This window comes from Astatotilapia calliptera, chromosome 14, assembly GCF_900246225.1.
Source record: "Astatotilapia calliptera chromosome 14, fAstCal1.2, whole genome shotgun sequence".
NCBI classification, from domain to species: domain Eukaryota; kingdom Metazoa; phylum Chordata; class Actinopteri; order Cichliformes; family Cichlidae; genus Astatotilapia; species Astatotilapia calliptera.
In genome coordinates, this window is record NC_039315.1 from 27,911,415 (window position 1) to 27,924,061 (window position 12,647).

A 12,647-nucleotide genomic window follows, 5' to 3' on the forward strand; every position below is an offset into this window, starting at 1 on the left:
AACAGAGTCAGAGGGAAAGTGAGAGAGAAAGAGAGCCAGGGACTAGTGGTGTGCGGATCGATACTGAAATATCGATTCTTCCGATACCAGCAATTTATGTTCTAGAATCGATTCTCATATTATAATATCGATATTTTAGTACTCTGGGGTAAATTTGTAGTTTTTCTATTCAAATGAACGCAGTGGAAAGAAACTATACAATTCGGATCGTCTAATTTGGAAGGAACTACTTCCTCTTACGCCTTTCATAGTCATATGCGAAATACGGCTGTATAAATGTGTCGCAGCCCCTGGCGTGCACACTCACAACAATGGCTGAGCGCAAACAGAGTCCTGTGTGGACACGTTGTTGTGGCAACACCACTGACCTCGTCAAACACCTCGGAGTAAATCACATCACAGAATATGATAAGCTTATGTTGAGGCGAACTGAAGAGGAGGACAGGGACAGGTGCTGCTAGGGCGAGACAGACATCTCTCGCAGAGTCCTTTAGTGCTGCAGGCAGGCAACATGTTCATATGGCGCACAACGTCAGTTTTTTTTATTTCTATATGATTATTCTGCATTATTAAGCAATAAAAACAAGTTGTCTGATGTCCTCTAATCATTATGAAGCAATATGGTTATGTTATTATTACAATTACATAATACAATTATATATTGTATTATGAAATGCAATGAAACATTAAGTTTTTGTACAGAGTATCGGTATCGGATCAGTATCGCTGATACCACCCTGAATTTTACTTGGTATCGGATCGGAAAGGAAATCAGTGGTATCGCACATCACTACCAGGGACAACAACGTCACATTAGAAAGGTATAGTGAGCATCCACAACTATTTTCAGTTGCGGATGATAAAGGATTCAGAAAGTTTATTCATGCAGGCCTACAAGACAGAGAATGTGCATCTTCTTTTTGTTTTCATATTTTAATTTATATTTAATTGCGCTGTGGTTTGCAGTGTTTTGTGTTGTTTCGTTTTAAATTTGTTCAAAAGCAAACAGCTGAAAATTTAAATAGTTAAAAGTTGAAATGTAAATAGTTGTTTTTTGTATTATATGATATAATTATTATTATTGTATAATATAATATATATGTGAGTGCTTGTGTATAAATACACAAACAATACACATATGCTTTCAATTGTGTAATTTAAGCGATCTAGGTAGCTCTTGTTTTGGAAGTTCAGTTAATGCTAGAAATGTGCTTTGGAGTTTGTACGTACTTTGTCTCTAGGGGCCACCGTATATATTTATATATATACATATTTAAATAAAACCACGTGGTTTTTTTTACATTAGTAATTCCTTTTGTGCATAATTTTATATTGTTGTTAAAAATAAATGAATTAAAGCAACAAAACAACCTGAAGAGCCGGTTGGGAGCTGAAAGAGTTCAGGGCTCAGTTTAGGCTCAGTTTAGAAAAAAGGCAGAGAGAGTGTACACCCAGGGTACCAAACAGGCCGCTCCTGAGAGCACAGGTGTGAGGAGCTTTATGTTACAGTTTCTGTCAATCTGTAACCATCATCACAGTTTTCATTCAAGTCACACCCCTTTAATCCGATCAGTCTTTTTTTTTTCACGATGGGTATATTATTACTATTTTATCATTAAAACCTAGAAAAAAATGAGGTTTGAATATTCTTCTTCTTATTATTATCTGTTTATTTATTTAATTTTAGATAATGTAAGTGTTGTGATTGAGAGAAACATGTTACCAGAGGTGGGAATTAACAAAGTACAAATACTTCTTTACTTTGGAGGATGTGTCCTCTTGACAGTGTACTTGACATATTTGACTGCTGGTATCATCTATGAAGCAATTTGTTTATCAGCTAGGAGCTAGTTAGCACAGCTGCATTTTAAATTTTGTTTAGTGAGTCAAAGGAGAAAGAACAGATGCTCAAAAGAGGAAGATCGTCAATGTTTTGCTGAACAAAAGAGTGGTGTTTTTTTTGTAAAGGAGCGAAACTTTGTTACCACTTGTATGTTGAAATCTTCACTCCTAGTGTGTGTGTGTGTGTGTGTGTGTGTGTGTGTGTGTGTGTGTGTGTGTGTGTGTGTGTGTGTGTGTGTGTGTGTGTGTGAGTGAGTGAGGAATTCTCTTGTTTTATATTATCACTCCCTTTCATTCTATCTGTGAGGACCTGCGTCTAATGGGCTTCTCTCTTCTCTTTCATGCTTATCAACATTACAATTGTCTTTCTGTTATGTTACCAAGATTAAATCTGTTTAGGGCTCGTGGCATCCTAGTGGAAGACGATGGTGTGAGTAAATGTGTCCATTCCCCTGACCTCTGACTGTGGTTGCTGTCCATGGTGCTGATCAAAAGCTGGAAAGAATCTACTGACAGTATTGATTATTGGTATGCATTATTTTACCAATACAGTGAGAAAGAGAGAGAGAGCAAGAGAGGGTGAGAAAGACTGTGAGAAGCTGTTTTTGCTTCAGGTGGAAAGGGCCCAAAAATAATGTCCCCGGCCGAATCACAGTTGTTACACTTGTGAAAGGGGGTCTTTTTAAAGAAAAAAGACCTCCTCCTATTGCAGTAAAAAAAGTGCACCATAGTCAAAACATTTTAACAGCACTCTAGTTTTCATACAGTCATACTCATTCTGTACACTCAAACTCCCCGATACACCCACCCAACATAGCACCTTTAACACTGTGTGTGTGTGTTCATATACTCCTGTTTCACACATCCTGTCTACTGAAAGAGGGTGGCATGGAAATCAAATAGGGTGGCAAAATCAAAGCCATTTCTTCTATGCTGGTGTTACTGTGGGATCCCAGAGTGGGATATTCTGTGTAAAACACGTGTTATGGGACATGTTTCATTAATATATGTATTCATTTTCAGTTTCTTTAAAAGAATAGAAATCCATATTACGTTGGAAAGCAGTGGGGGCAGAATGTTGGTGGTTGCTCCAGGGTTTCGGGGAGCAGTAAGGGAGCCCACCTTCCGCTGCTTCCTCAGACACGTACTGGAGAAAAACTGAGACGCATTGTGTCTTCATTACTCTGCTCTTCACCTGCTTTTTCAGGTAACATATTTATCACGGTTGTCTTCATCCTTGGGACCCGCAACATTAAATTCTGTAATATGTATAAGTCAATACGTATGGTTAAAATACATCACATGCAGTAAGTATACGCATGTTTCATATAAACATAGTCTGTAACTATCTTATTGGCTTTAGCCTAAATAATTGGGCTAAATCAGAAAGTTTAACTATCTGTTGTCTTTTTTTCGTTTTGTCCCTGTTTCCAAAAGAACGAGGAGTAATCTCCAGTGAGCTGGCAGCATGGTGGTGCGGTGATTAGCACTGTTGCCTTACAGCAAGCAGGGCAGTTCAATTCGATTCCACCACCTGCTGGCTGTGGATTTTGCATGCTCCCCATGTGTTTGCGTAGGTTTTCTCTGGGTACTCTGGCTTGGGGTTAGGCTAATTGGTCATTCTAAAGTGTCCATATGTGAATGTGAGGGCAAATGGTCTGTCTGTCTCCACGTGTTAGGCTCCAGTTTGAACTTTTACTATATTTCAGTTAAAGTGTTTTTATAAATTTGCATCACTGATTTGTGTCATGAAATTACCTTTCTGCCACAGCAACCAAAGTCTTTTTAATGACAAACCAGACTGCTGAAGCAGCAATGCCTCATAACTGGATATAAAACCTGTTTTTATTCTATCCTGTACTGTTGTCAATAGAAAAGTTAGGAAAATATAACATTTGAAAATCATTCGAGAAAATGATACTAAAATTAATATTAATATAATTATATTAATTAATACTATTAATATAGTTATTTTTAGGTGTGAAATTTGGGGGTGACATACACACATACACTCGACACTCTCTGCGTCTCTCTCACACACGTCTCACAAGAAGATTGTTATTTATGTATCTGTGCATTTTCTAGTACACACATATTGAATTATTCATAGGACTTTGTACAAAATATAAATGTCTTCCATGTGTTATATTGTGGTTTGATGTTTGCATATGTGGATGTTTTGTTTCTCATTTTTTTGCTTCCCCCAGACTTGGGCTATTCCAGATGCTCACCTGACTGATAGAGAATAAAAAGAAGCCAGTTGCTGTTACAGGGGTTGAGTTCTTTGGTGTGTTTTGGTGGGTACACTCATGCTTTCATTAATAAAGATTACTAGATGATAAATATTTTTGCAGCCTCGTGCCATTTTGTTTGAACCTATACGTGACTGCTGGCCAAACTGATATAAATAGTAAATGAAGTAAATAAACTGCCTGTGGCTTCTCAGGAAGTCCTGCATTTGGGTCCTGTTATTCACGCAAACCTGACAATAACACATCACCCTGTTTTACCCACATCTGTAAATTTTCAGGCAGGGACGGAGACATCCTGTTACATTTACTGAGATCAGCAACAGAGTTTCTGAATTCAAACCTCAATAAAAATGTGAAAATGACTCAGCTTTTCCTTCTTTTGTTTTTACAGCATTATGGACTATAAGTTAAAGCAATTAATGATGCAGTGAATGGTGGTCAAAGGGTTGATCTTTACACAGAGCACGTCTGTCCCTTTTTATTAGCCCATTACAATTATTCCCCCATCACTTTAAAAAGGCAACAAAACATGCATGTAACATTTCTTCAGAGATGTAATTCAGTTTTAATTATATAGCGCCAAATCAACACAACAGTCACCTCAAGGTGCTTTATATTGTAAGGTAAATACACTAAGTAATACAGAAAAAAACCCAACAATTGAATGATCCTCTTTGAGCAAGTACCTGGCAACAGTGGGAAATAAAAACTCCCTTTAACAGGAAGAAACCTCTGGGAGATCAAGGCTCAGGAAGGGGCAGCCATTTGCCACAATTGGTTAAGGGAGAGGGGAGCAGGACAAAAGAAACACACTGTGGAAGAGAGACAAGTTAGTGTCACAATCTAAATGTTGAAGTTGGTCGACATTTTCAGATCAGACTTATGGTCTTTAAGCCAAGTTTAAAATTTGTTTTGAATGTCCTTGGTGTAGTTATTGATGTCATTTCTTTTTATGACCATCTGTTCTTAAATTGTGTTTTATTTCTCACAAAAGTGAAAAGATTATGAAAGAAAGTCGAGCCAAAGAACAGAGTTGGCTCTTAGACTTCGAGTATAGGAGGCCCTCAGCAGAACTTTTAAAGAGAATAAGAAACACAGAAAACCTTAGATAAGGAGATGTGCTCTGTATGGAAGACAGTTTCTGCCACTAAAAAAAAAATTAAAAAAGGATCCATAACTCAAAATTTTGACTTATTTTATCGAAACTTTGACTTATTAACTCAAAATTTTGAGAAAAGTAACTAGAAATTTCGAGTTAGCACTGCTAATCAGTAATCTACGTGAATGATGTCATTTCCTTGTAACCTGAAGCTGAAGCCTTACAAATGTTACAGCTAAGCTACCGGTATTACGTCCAGTCATGAATGCACAGATTGCTGAGTATTTTCAGTGTGGCTTCAAAAATTATGAAATCCTTGTGTAATTAGTGGAATCACAAACAAAGAAATGAGAGACCAAACATAAATTTTCTAATTTTTTATGCTAAGTATTATTTGGAAAGTCATTACAAAACAGGCAGTTTTGGGAAATTCAGATTCAACTCGAACTACATGAGTAAGCAAACATGAATGAAGACTATGTGCTGCCTTAAGACGTTCAAGGACCAATCAGTGTCAATTAGCAGAATGAAAGTGTATTATGGATAAAATTGTAACTCCTGCAAGAAAAACAGAATGACGTTCTGTATGTTTTCATTTCAATTTGGCCATTAAAATATTACTTTTTTAAAAATAAAAGCTAGGATAGACTTTTTTGTTTAGAAGATGGTGTAAACACTGTAAATAGTTATTTTAAAAGTTTTGCTCTATTCACTCCGATTCACTGAGGACCATTTGGAAATGTCCTGAACTGAAGCCATTTTCAGAACTATAACAGGAAGGGAAAAGACTTCTTAGATTGGTTTTGGTGTTTCTGTGTGAAATCAGTAAAGGTATGAACATAATCGCCATCTAGTGGCAGAGAAAGGGAATTAAAACACTTTGTGAATGAGCTGCCACAGCAGTGGTCCAATCTTCTACTGTGTTAGGAGTATTCAGACAATTTTGACATACTTTTTTTTCCACAATGGTAAAACCAATATTAGGTACATAATTCATGACAAATAAACATGTAAAAGGGGTTGATGATATAAAACAGCTCTGTATCAAAGGCAGTGTGGAGTAAGCAGACCTGCTTCTGTTCACTCTGAAGATGAAGCTACTTTAAGAAAACTCTCAGAGTCCCAGAGCTTCTTTCTTCACGCTGCAACCCAGCAGGACATTTCCAGCATCCACACACTCTGACACACACGGTGCTAAAAACACAAAACAGATATTAAAATAATGATTGTGGGAGAAAAGCTGTAGAATGAAACAGTCTTTTAAAGCTGTTATTTTATCTGTTACAATCATTGCTAGTACCATTGTGAGCACAGAGCCACGAGGCAGCCTTCATAGCCAGAAGCTCCCACTCGTCCTTTGCATCCATCTTGAAACCATGAAGCCAGATCAGAGCCAGAATGGTGGCCCACACTTCACTGCTGGTCTAATTCCCCAAATCAAAATCAATCAAATAAAACAGACAGAACACACATTTTACTTTCTACAACCAGTAATATTACATATGTTTGTGTACTTCTTTGTCACACGGGGTCACCAAGGTGGGCAGCTCTGCATATTTGATTTGGCAGATTATTACACTGGATGCTCTTCTGATGAAATCCCAAACTGTGATATCATAAATGCTCTAAAATAATGTGCTGAAATATTTTTACAACAACTGATGAAGAAAATAATACAAGGATTCACAGTGCTTATTGTCATGTGTCACAAGAGAAAAGGCATTTTTCTGTGCAATGAAATTCCTTCCACCCACAAATGTCGATTAATATATACAATAGAAATAGAACATATAATACAAATAGTACAAATAAAAAAATGAAGACAGACAAGGAGACAAAATATGAAAATTTGAAACAGATGTGTGTAAAAGAGCTATAGCTTAATATGTTGGCTTAATATGTAAGATGACCAGACGTGCAAAAAAAATTTATTATTACTGTTCAGAATGGGTCAGCTGTTCAAGAGTCTGATGGCAGTGGGGAAGTTGTTGAGTCTGGATGTTCTGGCAGTAGTGCTGCCATACCATGCAGTGATGCAGCTGGTCAGTGTGCTCTCCACAATGCAGCTGTAGAACCTGCTGAGGATCTTGGCCGACATACCAAATTTCCTCAGCCTTCTCAGGAAATAAAGCCGCTGCTGAGCCTTCTTGACCAGCTGTGTGGTGTTCAGTGTCCAGGTGAGGCCCTCAGAGATGTAGACGCCCAGGTACCTAAAGCTGCTCACCCTCTCCACCTCAAGGCCCCGGATAGACAGCGGTGGGTGAGGCTTCCTCTTCTTCCTCGTGTCCACTATCATCTCCTTTGTCTTGCCAGTGTTGAGGGTGAGGTTGTTGTCCTCACACCATGACACCAGACCGACCACCTCTCTCCTGTAAGTTGCCTCATCTCTTCCAGTGATGCGACCGATCACTGCAGAATTGTCCGCGAACTTCAAAATGATGTTATCCTTGTTGGATGTGACACAGTACAGGGTGTACAGGGTGTATAGGATGGGACTGAGGACGCCAGTATTTGTAATAATGCTGGCTGAAGTGCTGTTGCCGATCCTGATGGACTGCCAGCCTGCCAGTCAAAAATTTCTGCTGCTCTGCAGTTTCTGGATAATATCAGACGCTGGTGCATCTCAGTGGGTGGTTAGGAGTATGATTACCACCAGTGTTTTAGGCTACGTCCACACTAGCCCGGATAGATTTGAAGACTGCGTTTTCGTCTGAAAACGCTCCGCGTCCACTAACGTTTTGAGTTGTTTTTACAGAGTTGCGCGTCCACATTGAAACGGCCCAAAACGCTTACGTTCCAGTATTGCGTATGCGCAAAAGCACGTGAGAATTAAAGAATTTGAAGAAAAGCTATCTGGAGCATGTACAAACTGATAATAATCTGTTTTAGGGCTGTCAAATTTGAGAGCAATCAAAACAACTGCCGTATAATGCCCTCCGCTATCTTTGTTTAATTGGTCACATGACTGCATCACATGACTAGAAATTCTGCGTTTTTGAGTGTCCACACTGCGACGGGGCAGCTCCGTTTTGAAGTGTATACGTTTTCGAGAGCGTTTTCAAAATGCTGCATTTTTCCTTGAGGAAAACGCTGTCTCAGTGTGGACGGGAGACCAAAACGGAAAGAAAACAATGTGTTTTCAAACGAAAACGCATTAGTGTGGACGTAGCCTTAGCTTCTGATATGCAGATGTTTATTCTCAGGCTGTGAGGCAGGCCTACATTTAGTTTGACTTCATCTTCTTTGTTTTATGGTGTATTTTTAATTACATCATGTGTTTTTGTTGAAATCATAGAATCAAATCTGTTTTATCTCACATCATCATTTTGTGTTAATATTTAAATTGACAGCAGTGCACCTTTTCAGGCTTTGACTTTTCCACCTCCTCGTTGGTCTGTCCCAGTGCAGCAGCCAGAGCTGGATCAAGCAGCCAGCAGCCAGACGCCTCCTGCAGGGAGACTAACTGCAGCAAAGGGTCTCTGGGTGGCTGCTCAGGCACAGCAGCTGGAAAATCTAAGATGCAATAAAAACAAAACCCGATTATGGTGCTAGATGACAAACAGAACTCTACATGATAACTCAGTGCATAAAACACCGCACTGTAAACTATGCAACAGATAAATATTATGTTTTTCACTTGAAAATTACATCTTAAAAATGTAATCATTACATAAGAGCTCCACATCAAACATCAAATGTTTACAACTGTCTGAACTCACTAATAAAGATAAAAACTGTCAACACCACACCATCAGCTACCGTGGTCTTAATGAATACCATCTGAAAGTAATCAAACTGATGAGATGAAAGCTTGATACGATGTAAACTATGCATTTCACATACTATACTGTGAAAATATATCAACAATATATTAAATTCAGGGGCTTAAAACAGTGTTTAAATCCTTGTTTTCATTTGATCTACTGGAATATAAGACTAATAGATTATTCTATAGGAGAAAACTAGAAAACTCATTATCTAAGCAACTGAACTAAACATTGTACAGTCACTTCCACTTAGCGTTAAATTCCCTTCATGTCTACCAATATAAGAAAAATAGAAATGAATAAGTTCTTAGTATTTTATTGTAACCCAGCAAATTGTAAATGATGGTTTGACAAATATTAAGAAAGTCCCTGAGCCCCCACTCTCGTGTGAGCGCTCTGTGACTGCCCTTGCTGCAAGTAAAACTGTGTGTTTCCACTCTCTGACTCTCTACTGAAGAAGTGTCTTTAGAATACATCTCTTGACAGACACATATTAAGAAAATAAAAATTTCCATCAGCTGACTTTAGACAAAAACTACATGTTAATTAAAATTAAATACATGATCTCAAGTTGTTACATTTCCTTCGTGCTTTTGCTGCCATCATTGTTCTTGGGTCTGCATCTGAAATTGTTAAACCATAAAAAAGTTTTTTGAGGTAATTACAGATAATTCCTTAAGATATAGTATCTAAATGCACAGATTTGTCAAAAATAGTCATATTAACTTACTCATGGCCATTGGAGCAAATATAGGTTTGGAGTCTAACTTATTAAAGAAAAATAAAACTGGCAACACCCCAGCATCAGTTAAAGTGGTTTTAATGAATACTATCTGAAGGCAATCAAGCTGATGAAATGAAAGCTTGATACGCTGTAAAGTATGTGTTACGACCTGGCTCAAAAGCCGCAACATAACAAAGGAGACGAATACCAGCATGTAGGTGAAAAGAAGTTTTATCTTAAAATGGCATAGCAGGTTGGCTCAAATGGCTGGGGCCACCAAGGCAAAGACTAGTGCACTGCCGGAAAGCTTGCCTCAGGTATGCTTTTATCCACACCTGACTAGGTGTGGCCAATTAGCACCAACTGAAAACACTGAGACGATTAGAAGCTGCAGAGGGATGTAACAGTATGTGTTTCACATGTTTTACTGGGAAAATGTATGGCCAATAAATACATACATAAATACACATAATCAGATTAATTTAATATGATTTATTGGAATATAAGACTAAAAGATTATTCAACAGGAGAAAACTGGATCTCAATATCAAAGGAACTGAACTAAACATTCTCCAAAAAGTTGATTCTGTTCATCTGGACGTAGCGTTTTGTGGGAGAAACGTTTCGTCACTCATCCAAGTGACTTCTTCAGTCTCAGCTGAGTCACTTGGATGAGTGACGAAACGTTTCTCCCACAAAATGCTACGTCCAGATGAACAGAATCAACTTTTTAAAGATTTACTTCCCTGGATGATTGAGAATGCATCAAGATGAACTAAACATTGTTATACAGCTAAGCATTAAATTTCCTTCATATCTACCAAGACAATGCATGCTTATTTTTTTTTTTTTTTATTCTAACCCAGCAAATTATAACTGATGGTGTTACAGACAATAAGAAAATAAGAATTTCCATCAGTTAACCTTTTGATAAAACACTCCTGTTAATTAAAGCTAAATACATGCTCTCATTTTGTTTTTTACTTACATTTTCTTGACTGGTTTTCTTCTTCCATCATTGGGAATCCATCTGAATTGGTAAACACACACAAAAAAACGTTTTTGAGTTCATTACAGAGAATTCCTCAGCAATAGTATCTGAATGCATGGATTTCTCAAAAACAGTCATATTCCAAGAAAAAAATCATAACCTTTTCACTTCCCGATTTAATACAATGTAAGAAATGTGCACTATTGTGCCCCTCTGCCCTTAGCATACACACTCCATGATAATATTCTTTTGGCTGTCAGAGACACAAACATTCCCCTGACATACATGTTGCTATGGACCACATTACCAGCTCCTACATGTAATAGCTCACATCATTTCCTCTGTGTTTAACAGTCTGTGTATTTACAGAAACTGTACAAAATATCACATTGATGAAAACTGGTTTTGCTGTATTTACTCTTTTTATTGCTTGTTTGCTGCTCTAACTGATGCATATGTATGGAGAAAAATGTGTTCAACAAAGGGTCGATCCACAAGCATAAACTGAGCTCCACAAGTGTGCACAATGACACATGAGGACTCACATGTGCATGTTCAGTCCACACACTGAAACACACCTAAAACTATTTTTTTCCAAATGCGTACATCCTAACCTGAATAAATACTGAGTTTAAGTTCAGTGAACAAATCAGATCACTTTGACTTTCAAAAACTGTCTCACTCATACATACACACAGGTATATATGCTCTGAGCATGTTCCTGTGCTGCCATGATTAGTGCCTCTGTGCTGTCTTTCAGATCAGGACATCTGGATGTCGGCCTCTTCCTCTATCTGCCGGTGGTACACACCGTTCAGGGGACTGTCCTTCTACAACAGCCTCTTCCTCCTCTTTCTTGGTTTTCTGCTGCCTGAGGTATTCACTGAGCGCGTGGTCGGTTGTATTGGTGGATATTTGTTGTCTCATTCTGAACTGTGGCACTGACACTCACCAGTCCCCGTCCTCCTTTCTTCCACTTAGCATACAGCCTCAGGGTGCTGATCTTAGGGTGAACCCTCCATGCATGGTCAGGAGTTTCCTTGTCTTGATGTCAGTGGCTTCCATCTCTTATTATCCCAGCCGGGTACCTGATCATGGGCAGGGCGTAAGTGATGATAGCCTGGATCTGTTCTTACTGTTCAGCTGACTCCTCAGGACCTGTCTGACCCTCTGCAGGTACTTGGTGGTTTCAGCTTTCCTAGCAGCCTCTCCACAGCTCTTAGGGTCCTGTTGATCTTGTACAGTTCTAGGCATTCCAGGATCCGAGTGTGGGGCTTGGTCAGCCAAGTCTTGCAGTCTCTATCAGTAGCTGGTGTTTTGTGCCTCTGGTATTGATGCCAATTCCTTTTTGTGCCCCGCTTATGTATTGAGCCATGTGCTTATTCATCTTTGCCGCTATGATGCCTGAACAGAAGCTTCCATGTGGTACTGATGCAGGTTATGTCCAGTAGTTGGATGGGCCCGGTCCCTTCTACAAACAGCTACACATTTACATAGATGTACAGATGTGTCATTTAGGTTTTACTTACCTGCTTCAATTTCCTCAAACATCACTGCGGAGTCACACACTATAACGTAAAATAGAGTTAGTGTTCCTTAGCAAATTCTTAAGAAATGTACTAACTTACTGATTTGTTGATATACAAATACAAAACAATAGTATAAAAGTATGTAAATGTACATCACTGTCACCTTTCTAATCAGAATCTTGATTTCTTGTAACAAATATTTTAAAGTCAATGTCATTTATTGCTTTTGGATCATCTGAACCTGACTCAGATATTCTGCTCTTAAATTTATCATCGTACTCTTTTTTACTCACATTCATCTGTCTGACAAAAACAGATTAATATTTCATCTTAACATGTAATGTCTCCACATCATACTACGTTTCTGGCTTCTGAGAGTCTTACAGCAGGTTAGAATATTACCACAATATTTAAACTGTATTTAAATCTACATGTTGATAAAC

At 38.3% G+C, this 12,647-nt stretch overlaps 1 protein-coding gene across 5 annotated transcripts in view; it reads right to left on the reverse strand.

The window, feature by feature from the left end:
• LOC113035905 (von Willebrand factor A domain-containing protein 5A-like) overlaps window positions 1–12,647 on the reverse strand; it is a 32,670-nt gene that overhangs the window by 2,948 nt on the left and 17,075 nt on the right. For 2 of the 5 annotated variants that reach the window (XM_026191769.1, XM_026191764.1), the window contains 6 exons: window positions 12,205–12,243; window positions 10,673–10,714; window positions 9,521–9,583; window positions 8,552–8,706; window positions 6,494–6,617; window positions 5,556–6,387 (listed from right to left, as the gene is read on the reverse strand). In XM_026191769.1, coding sequence (XP_026047554.1) covers window positions 6,308–6,387; window positions 6,494–6,617; window positions 8,552–8,706; window positions 9,521–9,583; window positions 10,673–10,714; window positions 12,205–12,243 — 503 coding nt within the window. In that variant the 3' untranslated portion in view covers window positions 5,556–6,307. Of the gene's footprint in view, window positions 1–4,704; window positions 4,907–5,555; window positions 6,388–6,493; window positions 6,618–8,551; window positions 8,707–9,520; window positions 9,584–10,672; window positions 10,715–12,204; window positions 12,244–12,647 lie in introns of those variants that run through there. The other 3 variants (XM_026191766.1, XM_026191767.1, XM_026191768.1) reach the window with 3 other exon arrangements.